The sequence below is a fragment of the Peromyscus eremicus genome, chromosome 6, assembly GCF_949786415.1.
Source record: "Peromyscus eremicus chromosome 6, PerEre_H2_v1, whole genome shotgun sequence".
Taxonomy (NCBI): Eukaryota; Metazoa; Chordata; class Mammalia; order Rodentia; family Cricetidae; genus Peromyscus; species Peromyscus eremicus.
The window spans coordinates 62,038,452-62,058,431 of record NC_081421.1 but is presented as its reverse complement, the minus strand read 5'-3'; the positions used below and the strand labels follow the sequence as shown (position 1 = coordinate 62,058,431).

General features: G+C 54.1%; 1 protein-coding gene across 1 annotated transcript; it reads right to left on the bottom strand.

Annotated features, from left to right (window-relative positions):
* Positions 1-734: 734 nt before the first annotated feature.
* Insrr (insulin receptor related receptor) lies at positions 735-19,597 on the bottom strand. Its single transcript, XM_059266529.1, has 22 exons — positions 19,510-19,597; positions 16,060-16,611; positions 14,283-14,586; positions 14,043-14,185; positions 13,736-13,880; positions 12,721-12,935; positions 12,427-12,553; positions 8,035-8,273; positions 7,382-7,549; positions 7,098-7,293; positions 6,884-6,925; positions 6,585-6,805; positions 6,207-6,343; positions 5,965-6,127; positions 5,721-5,826; positions 5,199-5,251; positions 3,336-3,565; positions 2,831-2,941; positions 2,564-2,723; positions 2,134-2,263; positions 1,866-2,000; positions 735-1,321 (listed from the first exon to the last, which is right to left on the bottom strand). Exons 1-22 carry the CDS (start codon positions 19,595-19,597, stop codon positions 1,081-1,083), a joined length of 3,906 nt encoding a protein of 1,301 aa, XP_059122512.1. The 3' UTR covers positions 735-1,080.
* Positions 19,598-19,980: the final 383 nt, after the last annotated feature.

Sequence of the window (19,980 nt, the reverse complement as noted above, 5' to 3'; positions counted from 1 at the left end):
GTGAGCTTCTGAAAGCCTGTCCATTGGTCAGATACAGCGATGGACAAAATGTAGACTGGGTGTGTGTGTGTGGGGGGGTGAGGACTGGTTGATTCTGAGAGGCCGGATACAGAGGGTTCCCTAGGGCCTCAGCCACTTCTGACCATGAGAGTCCCATAATGACAAGATTGTTCTGTGTCACTCTTGTGGCAATCCTGGCTGCTGGGGTCCTCATGGAGGTGACGTTTCATAGCAGTGTGTTTATCCTGTATTGCCACCTTCAGAAGGAGAGAGGAAGTCTACCAGAGTTGACGCTGTCCATGGAGAGATAGTGGGTTGTCTGGGGCCAGAGTACAAACAGACCTCAGTATTTATTGTGTCTCCCAGTCTTTCCTGGAGGGCTGGGGTGGGAGATGGGAGAGGAGGAAGGTGAGGCTTGCGTGGCCTTAGTAGCCAGGGCTAGCAATCCGGGAGACAACTGGAAAGGGGGCGACTGTGCATCAAAGGATGCCCTTGAGGCAAGAGGGGGGGTGCAAAGCTTGGGGTCCCTGGGCAGAGCGGGGGTGGGGGGTGGGGGAGAAGTGAGGACCAGTGGGAACCCACTTGCTCAGGGTCCTAGGGTTCCAGCTTTGTCCTGGTCTGTGGGGCAGAGGAGAGGTGATGGACACAGAGGGAAGAGGAGGCAGCGATATGGATACTTGTCTCCAGGCCCCAAAGTGAGTAGAGCGATCTCCAGGCCTGCCTCTGGCCACTCATTTGCTTTCAAACTGTTGATGAAACCCCCAGATTTGGAGGGGGTGTGTCTCTGCCTCCGGTGGACTAGCTTCCTCAGTCTGGACAGTGTCTCACTCTGAGGGCAGGACTCCCGCTGTGGTCTGAGCAGACCTCTCTTGCTGTGGGCTCTCATGCTTTCCCACAGGCTAGCTCTGTGAGTCCGTTCAGACGCCTCCCTCTCTGGCTCCTGTTCTCTGCTAGTGCCGGGCTAATTCTTGAGACCTGCCTGAGGGAGACTCAGGGTGAGAGGTGAACACATGGCTATAAGGGGTGGGGTTCTGTCTTCTCTGCCCTTGGGAGGCCAGTCAGGTGGGGAATGGGTAACTCTCAGTGTCCTGGGTCCCCATTTGGGGGCCTGTAGTCTGGAGCTCCATTTGAGGTTGGTGGAGAGTCAGGCTCTGTCTCAGTAGGCAGCAAGGAGGCCTGGCCCCGCTGGCACTCTGGGCTGTAGTAGAAGGAACAGAGTCGGAAAGAGGGCCGAAGCTCATCCTGTATGCGATCCAGGATGTGGACGAAGGTGGGACGCAGGCGTGGACTGCGCTGCCAGCAAAGTCTCATCAGCTCCTGTCTGGTGAGGGTGAGGTGGGGTTAGACGCGGCTCTGCCTCCCACGCCACGAGTATCCGTTGGTGGAAGGAAGGGACCAGAGGGGAATGAATACGTGAGGAACGGAGGTGAGTTAGGAACTGGGAGTAAAGCCGGGCGGTGGTGGCGCACACCTTTAATCCAGCACTCGGGAGGCAGAGGCAGGGGGATCTCTGTGAGTTCGGGGCCAGCCTGGTCTACAGAGCAAGATCCAGGACAGCCAGGGCTACACAGAAAAACCCTGTCTTGAGAAACAAAACAACAACAACAACAACAAAAAAAAACAAAAAAACAAAAACTGGGAGTAGCTGGGCAGTGGTGGCACACACCTTTAATTCCAGCACTCAGGAGACGGGCAGGAGAATCTCTGAGTTTGAGGCCAGCCTGGTCTACCAAAAAACCAAACCAAACAAACAACTAGAGAACCAGGAGTCAGTGAGTAGAAGCTTCGGGAGAGTTGGGTCGGAATCCAGGGTGGTGAGCACGGAGCAGAGATGAAGAAGGGTGGGGGCAGCAGGGACGACTCACAGCTGAAGTGGACAGCCCTCCAGTTCCTCTAGTACGCCGCCGTCCATGACAAATTTGAGCACCTGCTCATTTGACAGACCCTGGTATGGTTGTTCAGCCAAGGTCACAATCTCCCAGAGCACCACACCGAAGGACCTGGAGCACATGACGGACGGCCTAAATCCAGCACCCTTCCAGCTGCTCAGCACCCCCAGCCAGGAAGTGTCCCAGGCCCTTCCCAGATGCCACCGGCACATCCCTGGAACCCTCTGCTCCTGCCAGGCCCTACCAGACATCTGAGTGAGTGGTGAAGATTCCATCTTTGAGGGACTCAGGGGCCATCCAGCGCACGGGCAGTAGCCCCTTTCCACCCTTGCGGTAATAGTCTGTCTCATACACATCCCGGGTCATCCCAAAGTCTGCAAAGAAAGAGTTTAGGGGCATGGGAGTCACGCACCAGTTCCCCTGGAAGACAGTCCCCAAACCTATCCACTCTAGTCTCTAAGCATCCTTATCCACTCTAGTCCCTAAGCGTCCTGGAATACGTGAGCTCAGGGGATCCCGGAGGTCATCCCTGCTCTTGGACATGGAGACTGAGATCGGGACCGGCGAGCTTGCCTGTCAAGCCTGTGAGTCAGGCCTGGTCTCCTATGGCTAGCTTCGGCGAAGACTCGCTACCTTCAGGCTTCCCTCGTCCCCCCGGGACCCGCTCGCTGTACCACCAATTTTGACGGTGAAGTCCTGGGACACCATGCAGTTGCGGGCTGCCAGGTCCCGGTGCACAAACTTGTTGGCAGCAAGGTAGGCCATGCCATCTGCAATCTCACCAGCCATCTGTATCATGTCACTGAGTGCTGGCTCCGGGAGGCCAGGGTTGTTCTGCAGGCAAGAGAGGGGCTGGTGAAGGACTGCCCCTCACCCACACGATGCCCAACCTCTTCCGAATTCCCCAGACTCATATGGCTCAGGATCTTCCTTGGTCCAACCTCTGCCTCAGGCCTCAGAGATCGGAGATGACTCTTGAGGTCCCCACGGGTCATTAACTCCATGATGACCAAAGCTGGCTGGCCCTGAGACACCACACCCAGGAGACGAACCTGGGATGACAAAGATCTTTGTCGCAGATCTCTCTTTGATCCACGTGGTCAAAACCTCGACCTTCTGTGATCATAATCTGACTCAGAGGCCTATCCTAACCCTCACCCCTGCCACAGCTGCAGTCCTAATCCTGACCTTAAAAGTTACCCCGACTTTAACTCTTAACCCTGATCACATCTGGTTATCATCACAATCATGAACTTGGCCCAGCTCTGGTCTTGATTCCAATCAAGACCCTAACAACTCTCTACACACCCAATACTGTGCCCTGACCTTGACTGATCTCAGCTCTAGATTTGACTCTGTTCCTGTTAGAATTTTAACTGCAGTCCCAACCCTGACCTCATTTCAGACCCTTTCCTCTTCCCACATGACCTTTACCCTACACCTTACCACATGGTGGCACTTGAATGCCTTCATGACAGATGCTTCCTTGAGGAACTCCACTCGCTCCCGTGCGCTGGCCAGCTCATTAACTGTCTTCAGGGCTACAGGTGTAGACTCCTTCCCACCTTCAAGCCCTCGGGCCAGCCCCTCGTAGACCATCCCGAAAGAGCCTTGGCCCAGCTCCCGGATGATGGATATTTGCTCCCGAGGCACCTCCCACTCATCAGGGACATACACTGAGAGGAGCCACGTGTCAGGAGGCAGGAGCGCCTCTCTCTGTCCTGCCTTTACCTGCCTCTTAAACTCTTTTTTTTTTTTTCTTAAAGCTACTATCCAACTTTAATGTGAAAAGAGAACGACTTTTCTAAAGATTGTTCATGCTTTAACATTTAGGTCACTATAGATTCATATCAGTGTCAACTTTATGCCGGCTTCTTGGTAGTTGTTTTCAAATTAGGGCAGTTGTTCTTTTTTCGTGTGTGCATGGCGTGTGTGTGTGTGTGTGTGTGTGTGTGTGTGTGTGTGTGTGTGTGCGTACATAGGTAAGGACATGTGAAGGCCACAGGTTGATGTCAGAAATCATCGCCAATTGCTCTTCTACCTTGTTCACTGAGGCAGGGACTCTTAACCAAAACCAGAGTTCACCAATATGCCTAGTCCTAGCCAGTTTGCTCTGGGGATCCCTGTCTCCACTTTCTGAGGCTGGAATTACCTGTGGGCCACTATGCCCATGTAGCATCTATGAAGATTTCTGAGGATCTGAACAATCTGGAGGCCTCACCCTTGTGCGGAGAACATTTTAATTATTATATTCTTTTTTTTTTTTTTTTTTTTTTTTTTGGTTTTTTTTGAGACAGGGTTTCTCTGTGTAGCTTTGCGCCTTTTCCTGGAACTCACTTGGTAGCCCAGGCTGGCCTCGAACTCACAGAGATCCGCCTGGCTCACTTATTATATTCTTATACATTATTTCTAAGTGTATGGGTTTTTCGTCTGCATATATGTCCATGTGGCACATGTGTGCCTGGTGTCCTTGAAGCCAGAGAAGGCATAGGATTTTTGAAACCATAATTACAGACAGCTGTGAGCCGCCCTGTGGGTGCTAGGAACAGGACCCGGGTCCTCTGCAAGGGCAGCCGGTGCTCTTAACTGCTGTGGCAAACATTTTAATAGTGAATCACCTCCTCAGCTTCCAGTTGTTCTTTTGTTTAATTGTGTGTGTGTGTGTATGTGTGCGTGTGCGTGTGTGTGTGTGTGTGTGTGCGTGCGTGCGTGTGTGTGTGTGTGTGCGTGCGTGTGTGTGTGCGTGTGTGTGTGTATGTGTGCGTGTGTGTGTGTGTGTGCGTGTGTGTGTGTATGTGTGCGTGTGTGTGTGTGCGTGCGTGCGTGCGTGTGTGTGTGTGTGTGTGTGTGATGTATGTGTGTGTGCAGGTGTAGCTGCTGAGTTATTGCACTGGTATAGGGTCTCCCATGGAACTGGAAGCTCTATGCTTTGACTAGGCTGGGGGGCCAACAAGTTCTGGGGGATCCTTGCCTGTCTCTACAACCAATGCTGGGGTTACAGGCATGCACAGTGGTACCAAATTTTTATGTGGGTGCTGGGTATTCAGACTCGGGCACACATGCTTGGGAGCAAGCACCTTTACCCACTGAATCATCTTCCAAGCCATCACCCCCAGACCATCAAATTAAGGCAATGTTTCTTTACCGAAGGCTACAAGGTCATTTCAGGCACCCTTCTGAAATACAGACACACAGCCCTTGGACTTCTGAAGTGTTCTGTTCTCAAAGCCACCTTCTCTAAGAAGGCCCCTGGAGCTCTGCTCTCCTGCTCCCGCCCCCTTTCCCATGCCACCGTGCCCCTGGACTTACTGTGGGAAGCACTGAAATACTCGGGGTTCACAGACGTGTACAGTGTGCGGTTTCTGCAATGGGAGGCAGTAGATAAGGGGAAAATGAACACACCAGCATTACAGCTGGGAATAGGTGGAGCCAGGGGTAGATAGAGGGGGGTCCTCTCTCAGTGGGCCCTCTTGTGCTCAGCCCCAGAGGGATTTGGTGACGTCTATGGAGGCACATCCTAGGGTTGTCTCCTCTTGTCATAGCAGAACCAACTTCATTTTTTTTTTCTCAGCTTGAGCTAATGGTATGGTGACCAGTAGTCCCCATGTGCCCACACCAAGGCGTTTCTCAGGATACAAAACATTTCCAGGTGAACAAAGATGAATTGTTACCCTGGCTAAGAGGTACAACTCCTCTATGCCTTCCAGGGCAAGAGTTACTGTCTTTAAGGAAGTCCTTTCTGTTGTATAAACTACTGCCCTCCGAGTGTGCTGTCCCTGTGAGACGGCTGAGGGGGAGAAGCGGGGGGAGAGATGTGGGACTTGTCATCACCTCTTCTTGCTGTAGAAGAAACCCAGGGCAGCAAGCATGATGAGCAGCATGAACCCCACAGGGGTGGCGGTGAGGAGGATGCGTAGCCCCCCAGCATCCTCTTCCTCTGGTGGTGGAGGGTGGGAAGAAGAATGGACAGGTTAGGGTGGACGCTGCTTCCCTGGCAACACTGGAGAAAGGCCATGGGCAGGGCTGACGGGAGGCAGAGGCCAGTTGGGCAGACTGGGAAGCAAGTCTGTCTTACCTGGACCAGTGATGTAGAAGGCAACACCGTCTGTCCAGGAGCCGTTGCCAGCCAGCGAGGTGGCCCGGACTTTAGCAGAGTAGTTTCCCGGGGGCAGGAGAGCCAGCTGGACCCCACCAACTTTGGCATATCGAAGCCGCGACACACAAAGCACTGTGGCCTCCTGCAGGCAGGACAGACAGCAGGCTGGGAAGGGAGTGGAGGCGCGGACCCAGTCTGGGATAGGGTGCCTGGGTACATACCTCTCCCAGGCGGCGGTACTTGATTTCATACTTGAGGATGAGCCCATTGGGGTCAGGTGGCTCAAGCCAATGCAAGATGACGCTGCTCCTGCCAGCTGCCTTCCAGGCCACCTTCCCTGGGATGCCATCGGCCTCTCCTGCAGGAGGAGGCATCTGGCAAATAGGCCACAAGCAGTTCCTCTTGTTCACGTTCGAACCCAGGCTACACTGGGGCCACGTTGGGATGTTTGGAGAAGTCCCACAATCGTGGGAACTGGGAACGGCCGAACAGAGCGAGGCTCTGAGATTAGTGGGAGGGTAAACCTGCTGGTTACAGAGCACTGACTGGGCAGTTCTTGGAGTCATTAGTGGGGGTGCACGGTGTGAGGGGGCACCTACTATGTGGCATGGTGCGGGCAAAGACGAAGGTGGCAGCACTACAGCCCACCGTGTGCGCCGCGTGGTTGCAGGCGTGGATGTCAATCCTGTATTCTGTGAAGTGCCTCAAGCCGCTCAGCACCGCTCGCTCCCGGGGAACCTTGTCCTCTTGAATCTCAAAATCCGAACTGTTGTTCCCTAGTCTGAGAGGCCCAGCTTCCCGGCGGTGCCTCTCCGAGTCCCTGGAAATGGGATGGGTCAGAGCCAGCAGGCCTGTTCCCAGAGCCTCGTCCGCCGCCCCGCCTCCCGTCCCAACTCACCTTTGGGGGCTCTTGTTAATGGATGTTACTTTCCATGGGGACCTGGGGAAGCCAGGGGACCTCTCAGCTCCAGTGCGCTCTGCCACTGCGCCCCGCCTCCAAACCCGCCCACCATACCAAGGCCAGGCCCACCCCATAACAGGCCCCGCCCACAAAGTCCCACCCTCTCCAGCTACCGCCCCCCCCCCCCAGGCCCTCCCCACCAGGTTCGCACTTCGGGATGGTGATGGCATGGTGTAGGAAGTTTTCAAACTTTTTCTGGAACGTGACCTCTTGCGCCTCCAGTGCGGGCAGGGCCTGCCCAGGAGGTGAGTGTTGGCAAGGACAGCAGCCTTGCTCAGGCTCAGCCTCCAGCGCCGGGTCTTCGCGGTCGAAGCGGGCGTCGTGGCTGCTGCTGGGCAGCCGCAGACCTGTGGCCATGGTGGAGAAGCGAGAGGTGAGGACAGTGGTCCACCCGCCACTGCTGAGCACCCCCGGCCCGAGGCACCCCCAGCGCACCGCGGTGGCAGTAGTCATTGATGTAGAGGTCCCCGTCCTCGGCTAGCCGCTGCCACAGCACCAGGTAGTAGGTGATATTTCCGTTGCGCTGGACCGGCGGCTTCCAGCGCACCAGTAGGTGTGAAGAGGAGTTGGACGTGGAGATGACATCTTGGGGCACGGTGGGTGCTATGATTGTGAAGAAGGTGACGCTCAGAGGTGGGGCCCCTTCCAAACACAGCGTGATAATGAGCCCCTCTCTTTGGATCCACCGTCCTTTTCCGGAGGGATCTATCTGTGACTTTCAGCCCTCCTTCCCTAGAAATCATCCTGCCCTTTCTCTGTTCCTGAAACTAGGGTGGATGAAAACTGAGGGCTTCCTTCATGGGAGGCAAGCCCTCTCCCGACTGTGCCGTGGCCCTAACCCTGGGGAGGCAATATTGTCATACAGGAGAGCAGAACTCAGGCTTTAGTTCTCTAAGTCCTTCACAGGCCTTTGAGTTCACTCAGCCATTGCAAGTCCAACCCCAGCCTCCCCCAAGGCTCAGAGACTTCTTTGTAGTGCCGAAGAATCTGACCTCCTGTCCTCTAGGGCTCCCAGCCTCTCTGTGTCTGGCACCCGTGTGCCTTCCTCACCAGGATTCAGGCGTCTCATTCCGGAGCCCTCAGCTCACCTGCAGGCAGTGTTCGAAGGTAGACAATGGGGCTCTGGGCTCCTTGATGGGGGCTGTCCTCAGCAGTGGTCAGCGTGATGGCCCGCACAAACACGGCGTACTGTGTCCAGGGCTTGAGCGGGGCTAGGGTCACTCCTGGCTCCTGGGTGCGGCTGAGGGGTAGTTCCACATCCAACAGGTTCCAGCTCTGGGTTCCACATGCATCTGGACCCACGTGTTCTGTGGCATTCTGGAATGGACTGGATACCCCAACCCCAGTGCTGGGGGATACCCATCTCGGGGCTCTAACCAACCCTCCCCCACTACGCAGGACTGTCATAGACATTTCCCCACTCTGCATGTGGACACACCTACCCTGTGGGGCTTATGATCCTGCCACACCTTACAAACTGTAAGGAAATACCCCTCATCCTTAGCAGGGATTATTGAGCTTTTGTCCTAATGAGAATAGCCAAAAAAAAAAAAAAAAAAAAAAAAAAGGTTTGAACTGTATTAAAACAAAACCTAGAAAGTGGGTGCAGGCAAACAAGCAGCTCATTCTCATCTCTAGGGAGTTTCCCTGGAGCCAGGACTGGGAAAGCACTCTCTTGCTGAGGGCGGAACAATCTGCTTTTGTTTTGTTTTGTTCTGTTTTAGAGAGTATTTCCAAGTAGCCCAGTCTAGTCTTGAACCAGCCCTCCTTCTGCTTTGGTCTCATTGAGTGTTTGCCACGATTACAGGCCTGCACCACCACTCCAATGAGCAGAGTGTCTTAGCCAAGGTCCCTGAACTGACTTTGCAAGCCTGAGAGCCTCCCAGATGACAGGCACAGCTCTGCATGTGTTTGTGTTTCTAGAAACAGCTTTCCAGCAGTGGGTTCCTAGCTTTCATGCTGTCCTAGAACTTCCTATGTAGACCAGGCAAGCCTTGAACTCAGAGATCCATCTGCCTGTGCCTCCTGAGTGTTGGGATTAAAGATATGTGCCACCACACCAGGCTAGCTCTCACGTCTTAAAAGTAGATCTCCAAAGCCAACACCCACTGCCTTAAGGGAATAATTGAGGCAGACTTTGGGGACTAGACCAGAGGGAGGCCTTGGAGAGATACCATAGGTTTTAGGGATACAAGGAGGGCTGGCTCCTGATCAAAGAGAATCAGGACTGTGTGGAGGACATCAGCAAGTTTTGGGGTACCATGAGGCATCGCATCCATGTTCATATCTGTTGTTTCTTTGATGGGAGGCAGAGGGGTGGAATTATGCTGAGCCAGGGACAAAAACTGTGTGTGCGCGTGCGTGCGTGCACTTGTGTGATGGTGTATATGTGGGGATCTCCTCACTGATATACTGGTGCAGATGTGTGGAGACTGGGGGTTGATGCTGAAATGTCTTCCCCAATCACTCTCTACCTTATATTTTGAGATGGGGTCTCTCACTGAACCTGGCGCTCTCTCTTTGTGCTAAGCTGTCTGGCCAGCGAGCCCCTGGCTCACCATCTCTGCCCTCCAGTGCTGGTGTTTACAGAGGCACACCTGGCCTTTATGTGAGTTCCAGGGACCTAACCTCAAGTTCCTCAAGCTTGTGCGGCAAACCCCACCCTAGCCACTGAGCCATCTCGCTGGCCCCATGGAACGAAACGAGGGAGGTCGAGTGAGATGAGGAGACGCTTGAGGCCCGGCTCTAAGGGCCTGTTCTTGATGGAACTCAGAGGCAGGATGGTCCAGGAGCCGGTATGGGGTTACAGGGTGGGTACCATGAGGGCAGGTGCCTCATGAGACAGGACACACCGAGGAGGTCTGGGTCAAAACCAGAATTGGACCAGGATTCTCAGTGTCTGCCCCTGAGGGAGCACGTGATAGTCATACAATAAAGCAGTGATGCTGTTGGTGGGGGCTTCCTCAGGAACCCCAAGATCCTCTGCTCTTAGCGCCTAGAGGCAGCTGTGCGTCATTATGTAGGTTGTGACCTGCATGAACATAGGTGGGAGGGATTCACACTGCTGCCCATGTCAGTAACTCCTTGAAGTGGGTCCCATGACTCATCAGTCTCAACTTCAGTTGGGAGCTTGTTAGAAATGCAGGTTCGCTGTTGTGGAATATTAGCTGAAGATGTGTTACATTTGTTTATGCTGTGGAACATTTGTTTAATGATGCAAAGATGGGTTGCATTCTTTTATGTTGCATTTGTTTAACTTTGTGAGGCTGTGTTACTGTGCCTGTCTAAAACACCTAATTGTTCTAACAAAGAGCTGAACAGCCAATAGCTGGGCAGGAGAGAGAAATAAGTGGGACTGGTGGGCAGAAAGAATAAATAGGAGGAGAAATCTAGGGAAGTGAGCCAGGAGCAAGACAAGGAGAAGGAGAGGAGGATGGATACCAGGGGCCAGCCACCAGCCACCTAGCCAGCTAGCCACACAGCCACACAGCCAGCCATGGAGTAAGAAGGGAAGAAAGATATTTAGAATAAAGAAAGGTAAAAAGCCCAGAGGCAAAACGTAGTTAAAGAGAAACAGGATAATTTAAGTTGGAAAAACTGGCTAGAAACAAGCCAAGCTAAGGTCAGGCATTCATAAGCAAGAATAAGTCTCTGTGTATTTAGTTGGGAGCTGGGTGGTGGGCCCCTAAAGAGTATAAACACCCTTCCAGAGGACCCGGGTTCAATTCCCAGCACCCACATGGTGGTTTACAACCATCTGTAACTCCAGTCCCAGGGGATCTGACACCTTCATTCATATGCACATAAAATAAAATTAAATTAAAAAAGAAAATTCTTCTTTAAAAAAAAAAAGAGTAAAAACACCAACTACAGTTCTTAGACCTTACCTGACATTAACCTTCAGACTGTCTGGGTGAAGCATGGGAATCTGTATATAACACACTCTCCATTCCCCCCACATTAGACATTCTCCTGCTAGTGAGACCTAGGAGAGCCTGGGCCAATTGAGCACGCTGCTTCTGTGGGCTTTCTACCTGATTCCAGCCACAGCCTGAGCTGGTGCTACAGTAAAACCTCTCAATTGGAATTTGCAGGAAGCCCCTCCAGCATGGGTGGTCCAGACCCTGTCTACCAAGGCAAGCACTTCTTACTCCCCGCTCCCACCCATCAAAAATCCATTTCTCTCTTCTAAGGGGCTCTCTCACCCTGGTCCTGGGGGTGGAACCAGGGCCTCTCATGCTAGGCAAGCATCCTGCCGCTGAGCTCCATATCCAGGCCTTCTATTTTTTGTTTTAAGACAAGATCTTACTAGGCGGACGGTGCAGTCTCGAATTTAGGATTCTCTTGTCTTAGCCTCCTTCATTCTGTTCATATGATTGTGCTAAAAGCTTGGCTGGGACACCTCCTGCTGAATCTTAGACTCGTTTTGAGAGAAGTCCTTCTTGTGGTACCTCTCTTGCTAAAATCAATCCACTCTCCCCAAAGAAATGGCCCATTCTGGGCTGGAGTGTAGCTTAGTTGGTACAGTGTTTAACTAACATTCACAACGCCCCGAGTTTAATCCTCGGCACCACATAAGCAGGGTGTGGTGTGCAGTACTTGGGGGTCAAAAGCAGGAGGAGGAGAAGTTCAAAGAGTTTGAGACCAGCCAGGATATTTAAGACCCTGTTCAGAGAAAGAAAGGGCTGGGCACTGGTGGCGCACGCCTTTAATCCCAGCACTTGGAGGCAGAGGCAGGTGGATCTCTGTGAGTTCAAGGCCAGCCTGGTCTATAGAAAGTTCTGGGACAGCCGGGGCTACATCATGAGACACTGTCTTATTTTGAGAGAGGGAGAGAGAGAGAGAGAGAGAGAGAGAGAGAGAGAGAGAGAGAGAGAGGAAGGAGGAGGAGGAGGAGGAAGAGGAGAAAGGAAGAAAGGGAAGAAGGAGGAAGGAAGATTGGTCCCTGCTCTTCTCCCGCTCCAGGCTTTAATGAAATGCTGGTAAAAATGCTCATAAAAGTGGCCAGATTAGTGGGTACTTCCCAAACCGCTGCTGGGGCAAGAGTATGTGGTCAGCAGAAAACGTTAGCACAGTGAATTGAAGCTTAATTAGCCAAGCTTTTCTAGCAAAATGATCTTCTGGGCTCTTGGAAACCCTGGCAGTCCTCTTCATTTCATTTGTTGAGGGGAAACTGAGGCATGGGGGACCAGAGAAGGTGAGGCAGATCCAAGCTGGATCTGCCTCAGGGGTCCTAGCTTTCAGGCCGTCCATAACCCAGCTGGGCCATGCTCTCACCTCTTTTGGTCTTGAAAATAATTGGACTCTACATAGCACACAGGCCTGGAATCCCAGCATTCTTGGAGGCTGGGATCCAGGCAGGAGAATCTTTGACAGTTGGAAGCTAGTTTACATAGTGAGACCCTGTCTCAAAGGAAAAAAGAAAGAAAAAAGAAAGAAAAAAAAATAGGGTCCTCCGTCTGGCACCACTCTCTACTCACGACTCCTTGTAATAGACGATGAAGCTGAGCAGGTCCCGGGCCTCCAGTGGCTCATAGCGTTCCCAGCGCAGCAGGATGCGGTCGGCCTCAGTCAGGTTGAACACAAAGCGCAGCGTGCGAGTCTGGCCTGGGCAGGGCAAAAGGAAAGCGTCCGCTCTAAGCACGCCTGCCACAGGCTCTTGCTGACACCACGGCTGCTCACCCCCTTGGGTGACCCCCTCAGTGTTTCAGTGCGTGTGTACGTGTGCGCGTCTGTTGCCCTGCGCACACTCTTCGGGTTGGGCGGGGCCTTACAGGCAGCTCGATCTCCATTGGTGCGGGGGTTGATCTCAGCTTTGCTCTGTCGTCCTCTGGTCCCGGTCACCTCCTCCAGTTGGTATATGTGCTCCAAGCAGAGGCGTGGATTGAAGGCGAAGTACATTTTGCCCACAGGAATGGTGAGCCCCACGGCCACCCAGGACCCCAGCTGTTGCAGGTTCTGGTTGTCCAGCACGTACAGAGTGTAGTTCCTGGAGAAAGCCAGGTGCCTCGCTCTGCAAAGTGGCAGGGGCTGGGGCAGGAGAGAGGCTGGGTCATGGGCTCCCCTGCAGAGGCTGCTCTGGGCACAGGTATAATCTGTAGTCCATTCACATCGACGAGGGGGTTCAGGAGCACCCCCTCTGTGCCACTGACCCGGAATGTGACATCATGAAATTCACCCACCCTCCCTCTGCCGAACTCGCCAGTGAAGCCAGGCCAGGAGTTTGTCTGTCTCTTCCCTCCTTCATCTCACATTTAACAGCACTGGCTGTGGGGACACAGAAGCTATGCCTGGCCAGTTTGGGTATGGGTACCCCTAGGGGGACACGATAATGTGCCAGGAGACAGAGGAAGCCACAGGGGACCGCTTGAGTGGTGGTGGTTTAAACTTCTTTTCATTTTGAAGAACACTGGCTACTTTGTGAGCAGGCCTTGGTTGCTGGGTGCTAAGGATGGTTTATACACCCCGTCAGGTTCACTCAGCCACCAAACTGATCGGGTGACGCAATCACGGCCCACCGTTCGGGAACAGCAGGAAACTAGTGCCGCATGTACTGGGTTCTAGTCACTGTTGACAGCACTCCACACCCAACAGCAGAGGTAGCAACCACAATCCCGGAGCACAAGCTTCATTTTACAGATGGGAAACCCGAGGGCCAGAGAAGTCAAGGAACCTCCCCAAACTCACACAGCTAGTTACTAGCAAACTGATTCAGAACCCATTGCCTTCCCCATTCTTCCAAGAAGGTTGAGGAAAAGGGGGCTGGTCAGCCCGATTCTGACCCCTTACCCATCCACCATGGAATCTCCCCGGATTAGTTTGAGGTTCTTGAAAAAGCCCAGGGACACGAGTGCAAACGAGTGCTTGATTTTGAGGAAGCCGGTGATGGTCTCCACCAGCCCCAGGTTGCGTTGAAGCTCTGGCTCCAGGTTGTCTGGGGATGAGGAATATAGGACTGGAGCAGGGCCAGGGAAGGTGACGGGTCCACAGGGTAGGGAGCTGGAGGGACAGAGGGATAGGACCCTGGATGAGGGGGAGCCCCATGCATGGACTACAGTCGGGAGGGAGGGAGGGCGTGCTCAGGAAGAGTACTGACAGCCTTGACGGAGGTTGAGGATGAGGCTCCCCTCCACGTGGGTGCAGCCCACCAGGTCCTGTGTGGCTTGGACGGAGTCGATGGTCTTTGTGCCCACCTTGCACTCTTTGGGGCACAGTCCCTCACACTTGCGGCAGAAAATGCTGGCGGGACAAGCAGAGAGCCTAAGCCGCGGTCCGATGAAACTGCTCAGCCCCCCCCCCCCCCCCCCCCCGACAACCCCAAGGGTATGCCCCTCACCTGCTGCTGTTACGGGTGAAGCCTGGAGGGCACTGAGCCAGGCAGCTGCCCTGGTAGATGCCGAAGGTGGCAGTGCGGCCAGGCACCTCCCGCAGATGAGCACAGACCTCAGCGGTGACACAGCGCCAGGACTCATACTGGTAGGTGCCCAGCGGGCAGGCCCGGAGGCAGGCTCCTTGGAAGTAGAGGTGGCGGCAAGCTACACAGGCACGGGAGTCTTCAGGCTGGCTGCAGCCCCCCAGACATTCACTGTGGCAGCACTCACCGCCTGCTGTGCAGGCCAGCCCACCGGGGCAGGGACACACTGCGGGCAGAGGGCTGTAAGACCTTACCTGCCCCTCAGCAACCCCTCAATGATGCCCCTTTCCCACCCTGGACCACCCCATCTTGAGATGACCTTCTCGGCCCTAGGTATCTCTGGATTCAGATTACACTACTGGCTGTTTCCTTCCATCATGGATGCTGGAAGGCAAGCAGGAGGCCTCTCTCGGTGCTCCACCTTGAGAGTATATCAGAACTCAAGCTGGCCTGTGTTGCAATCCCAGCACTTGGGAGGCAGAAGCTGATGGATCTCTGTGAGCCTGAGGCTAGCCTGGTCTACAAAGTGCATTCCAGTCTAGCCTAAGCTACACGGAGAGACCCTCTCCCAGGAAAAAAAAGAAAGAGAGAGTCTCAGAACTCGGCATGGAGCAGTGACCTTATCCATCAGGCTTGCTGCTCTGCAGCCTGCTGTCCTGTCTAGGCTGTCCCGTGGTGACTTGGTACGGTGCCAAGGGGAACCAGCTGGCCACTCCTGATCAGCTAGGCCAGGGCAAGGTGGGTCCAGCCAGGGCCTGTTGACATGGTACACAAATTGAGAGGACATGTAGCAGCTGTGTTTACAGGCAACAGGGAGGCAGCTCACTGCTGATACAGCAGGGATCTGGTTATTCTCCTGCCCGGAGTGGAGGCTAGAGGTGAGGGCACAGACCTTGAGCAGTATGAGAAAGGCTCCTGGCTGGGCTAGGGATCCCCAGATCTGCTCCTGGCCTCTGGAAGGTCTTACTTGCCCATTTTCTCCTCTGCATTCCTTCTGCCTCCATGAGTGTACTTCCTAGGTCACATGCTTGCCTTGCCTGCCCAAGGCTCTCCATCCCGTCCCCCTCCTTTCTGCCCTCAATACCTCATCTCTCTGTTTCACTGCCACCAGCTCCCCCCTTAATCACATGGGCTGAGACCACTTTTCCTGGGAGTGCAGAACTGATACCATGACCCCGGCTCTGTTCTGATGCTGTGCAGGCTCCTCCCCACGGCCCGATCATTGCTCAGAGGAGACAGAGGCGGAGATGCCAGGTGAGCCTGGCTAGTGATCAGAGGTCAACCCAGGTCGCCGGGCTGCATCCTTGGGGACAGTTTCTTGGGCTGACTTCTATCCACTTGTGTCTACCCCCTCTTCCCAAAGCCCCTCCTCACCTACTCTATGCCTGCCTGATGCCACATCAATCATTTCATTTCTCTGAACTTCAGTTTCCTTTCCTGTAAAATGGGATAATGAGGTACCTGTCCCATAGGAAGGGTAACGATTTAAAAACAATGGCAGCAAGCCAGGCATAGACCTGTAATCCCAGCGCTTAGGAAACAGAGACAGAAGAATTTGGTGTTCAAGGCCAACCTCAGCCACGTGTCAAGTTTCAGGCCAGCTTGGGCTACATTATATGTTGGCTCAAAAACCAAACAATATCAGGCGGGACAGCCCGACCTCCCTGTGGCTACAGCCATGTTCCGTGCAAATGCCCACCTCTCTGACAGTGGCTGGAGGTCCAGCACCTGTAGTCAGTGTGCCCACTGAAGGTGGTTCTTGCACAGGGTTCACCGGCAGCACCCAGCACACCAGGGCACACGTCGGCACACTCGTCACCCAGCTTGTTACCCACAATGTGGTTGGCCCCAGGCGCAGGCTGCAGCAGGCCCCAGTCGATGGTGGAGAGGTGGCAGAGTTCCTGGTTCTTCTCCACACGCACAGCGCCACGCAGCACGGCCCCGAGCGACGGCAGCCCGATGTCCCGTAGGTGGGGCATCTCGAAGATGATGAGGGCATAGCCCAGGAAGAGGCGTGCCCCTCGGATCACGGCAAGGTTGGGGAAGAGGTCTCGAAGGCTCTCCAGGCCGTAGACTCGGAACAACAGCAGGTAGTCCGTGACCTGCGTAAGGCGCGGGAAGCTGAGGCCTCTGAAGTCCTCTCCAGTGGCTGCAAACATGAGAAGGATCTGGAGGTGGCCCTCCACCACGCTGCAGTTCTCCAGCTGACGAAGCTCGGTCACCTCAGAGCGGATATCCAGGCTGGGGCACACTGTGGGCACACGTGGGCAGGAAAATGAGTGCAGTGCAGACCAAGAACCCTGTCCTGGCACCACACTGGCAGGAGGGCGCAGAATGGACGGGTACCAAGCTGTGCCTCCTCCCAAACAAGCCAGTCAGACTCCTGGCTTAGGGTCTTTGTGCCTTTTATCCCTGTAAATGGAACACTTGCCCTTACATGGCTCCCCCACCTTCTAAAGTCACCTCAGCGAAGACTTCTCCCACTACCTTGCTAAACCGCTCTCCCCCTGCCCTTTTCCTGGGCTCAGTGCTGGTTAGGCAAACACCATATCGTTGAACTACATCCCCAGTCCATGGTGTTTTGAGACAGGATCTTACTGTGTAGCCGCGAGAGCCTGGAACTCTGTCCTTCTGCCTCTGTCTCCTGAGTCTGTGTACCACACCCAGTTTCCCTTTAGTGCCCAGCTAACCTACATATAATTTGCTTATTTATTTTGCTTACTGCAAGCCTCATGAGGGCAGGAATTTTTGTTTAACTCACTGCTATATCCTAGTTCACGTATAGGGCCTGATGCAAAATTGGTGCTCAGTGAATGTTTGGTGAGAGCAGGAATGTACACTGTGCCTGGGAAGAAGTGAGTACTGAGTGAGTACTGAGTACTGAGTGAGTACTGAGTACTGAGTGAGTGAGTACTGAGCACTGAGCTTCTGTCTCTGTCCTCAGGGAGCCAGCCCCCTGGTACCTAACTCTTTCTTGCTTTTGAAGGGACATTCCATAGTTCCTCCTTGTCAAAGGCCCTCATGTGACTACCTTACCCTGATATTCTGGGGTGTAGACAAGCTAGTCCCCATTCATCTCTCCAGCCTCAGACCCAGAAAGGCTCCTTAGGTCTTTGGCCTACAATCCTGGGGCCTGGTGTTCTTTCCATAGCTCTCTGGCTCTGCACCACTACCCCTTTAGGAGAAAATACCCTGAGTTCAGCGGCGAGTCGTGGGAATACATACATACTGGTGGTGCTGTCCAGCAGGGCTGCTTACATTTCCACCACGCTCTTCAAAGCCCTGGTTCTAAGTGTGCATCTACCATGGTACCCAGCTCAGGATTGGAACTTCTGGGCACCCAGGGACTATGGGCCATGAACATCCGGATCCCAAACCTACCCCTTCCTTTGGGACCCAGTCCCTTCGCCTTTCTGTTCTCAAGGCCGTCAGGCTAATTTCCCTATAGGGGCTGGATGCTTGGCTCCACTTGCTCCTAGGGAGAGCTTGCAGCTCTTCATAGAAGACATGCATCTGAATGCTTCCGTTTAACACCCAGGGCTGTTTCCTCTCTCCTCATCTGGCCCTCTAGAAATATCACACACTGGCACCACGCCCCACATTCTCCCATACAGGCCAGGCCTGTCCCCGCCTCAGAGCTTGTCAGGGACAGTTGGCATGGGTTGGGGGACAGGAAAGCCTAGCTCCCTGTGCCTTCTCTCTGTGGTCCATGCTTGACTGTCTAGCTGTTGGATGTGTGCGCGCGCACCCCCCCCCCATGCTTGTGCACACACTAGGCAAGGCAGGTACACACACAAAAAGGACGAGAAGGAAAAACACTTCTCTTCCCTCTGTGAAAGCCAATTAGGCTCTTTGAGGCAGGTGGGGGGGTTCCCTCAGGCGCCCACTTCCCATCATGCCTTAGCCTCTCCAGAGCTCCCCTAATGCGAGACATTGGAAAAACAAATTCAAGACCTCTGCAGGTTAACTCCTGCCTTTCCTCAGGACAAGCTCCAGGCAGAGCTTCACTGGGAAACAACAGCTGTGCTCCGGGACCAAACACTAAGTCCCGGGCTCGCTGCTTTATTGTGACAACTGTACTCTTGCCTGGCATCTGCTGTGCTGTGTCCTGGCACAGAAGGGGCAGGGGTAGGGTGCTCAGGTGGATCAGCATGCACTGCAAATCTTCTGTGATTGGCCCCTTTCAGAGGGCACCTTGCCCCGGTCCATCTGCATTATCTGTATAGGAAAGGGAGCCCCTGCCTCGGTTTTGGAAGCCCCACTTAGAAGAGCATCTTAAGACCCTTCACACTTCCAGAGTGCTGAGTTCCCAAGCTCTCCCTGTGTGGAGGACACAGGCAGGCTAGATGAGGGAGGGGTGCCCTTAACCGTTCCTCTAGGGCTGCTTCTGTTTCCCACGTAGCCCCTGGCAAGCCTCTGAGGGCAGTTTGGTCTACATGGTCCCGCTCACACTTCCTGGACACCCTTGGTGGGAAATGTGTGTAGGGACAGCACTGAGACACAGGACAGAGTCCTCTCTCAGGCAGCCCTTCTGCCCACAGTGGGTGAACCCCCAGGGTGGGGAACAGGACTAAAGCCTGGGGTGCTAGAGTTCAAGACCTGCCCTGGGGCTGCCCCGCCAGCCTCAGCCTCCTATCCGCACAATAGGTCAAGTTGCTTAATGATGCCTGGTGTTCAGCTGTTGGCCCCAGCCTGCCCCTTATCATTCAGTGGTCCTAGAAAAGACCTCTAATTCTCACAGTCTCATTTCGGTTCAAACTCAGACTTTACCGGGATCACAGTTTCACAAACAGCAATGGGTTGGAGAACACCTGTTCATTCCATTTCTGACTCCTTAACTCTTAGGGAGCTGAGAGAAAAAAAACGCTTCATCTAACAGTTTTTTTTTTTTTCTGGTGAAAAGTCCTTTTGAGGGCTAATCCTAGCCTTCAAGTTCCAATAAAGACTAAATAGAAGCCAGAGGTGGTGGCCCACGCCTTTAGTCCCAACAGGGGCAGGTGGATCTCTAAAGGCCAGCCTAGTCTACAGAGCGAGTTCCAGGACAGCCAGGGCTACACAGATAGAACCCTGTCAGGAAAAAACAAAACAAACTAAGTAGATGTGTTCTTGGAGGGAGATGGGGGTTGGAAAGACGTTGCTGGGGACTCACCCTCTAGTGTGTCCAGGCCAGATCCCAAGGACAGCAGGCTCATAAGCAAGTGTACTCCCCAGGGCCACAGAGCAGGCATGGCCACCATCTCTGCCCTGAGTGTCCTCCAGGTGTCCTCCAGGGGGAAAGGGTCTCATGGGATGCAGACCCAGGTTCCGGAGTCGGGGATGGGGGGTGGGTGGGTGGGTGGGGGGTGAGGCACAGGGGCAAAGGGATTGGAGATCTCAAGTAGAGACAGCAGGAGATAGAAAAGAATTTTGGACCAGAGGAAACAAAGCCTGTGCCAGGCAGTTGGACACAGCTTCGGTGTGATCCACAGACAAGGGCTGGAACAGAGAGAGATGCAGTCAGGAGCAGGAGAGCCTCAGAGAGGCCTCCAGAAAGAGAAATTGACCCAGGATTCAGAACACAAGGGTCCAGGGGCTGGACAGTCCCGAGAGAGGCGGAGCGGAAGCCCCGTGGGGGTCCGGA

Coding starts and splice junctions, on each gene's coding strand:
- Insrr (XM_059266529.1), bottom strand. CDS start 19,597: ATGGTGGCCATGCCTGCTCTGTGGCCCTGGGGAGTACACTTGCTTATG. Junction 7,294..7,381: donor CAATGACTACTGCCACCGCG/GTGCGCTGGGGG, acceptor CCATGGCCACAG/GTCTGCGGCTGCCCAGCAGC. Junction 2,001..2,133: donor ACCACTCACTCAGATGTCTG/GTAGGGCCTGGC, acceptor CATGTGCTCCAG/GTCCTTCGGTGTGGTGCTCT.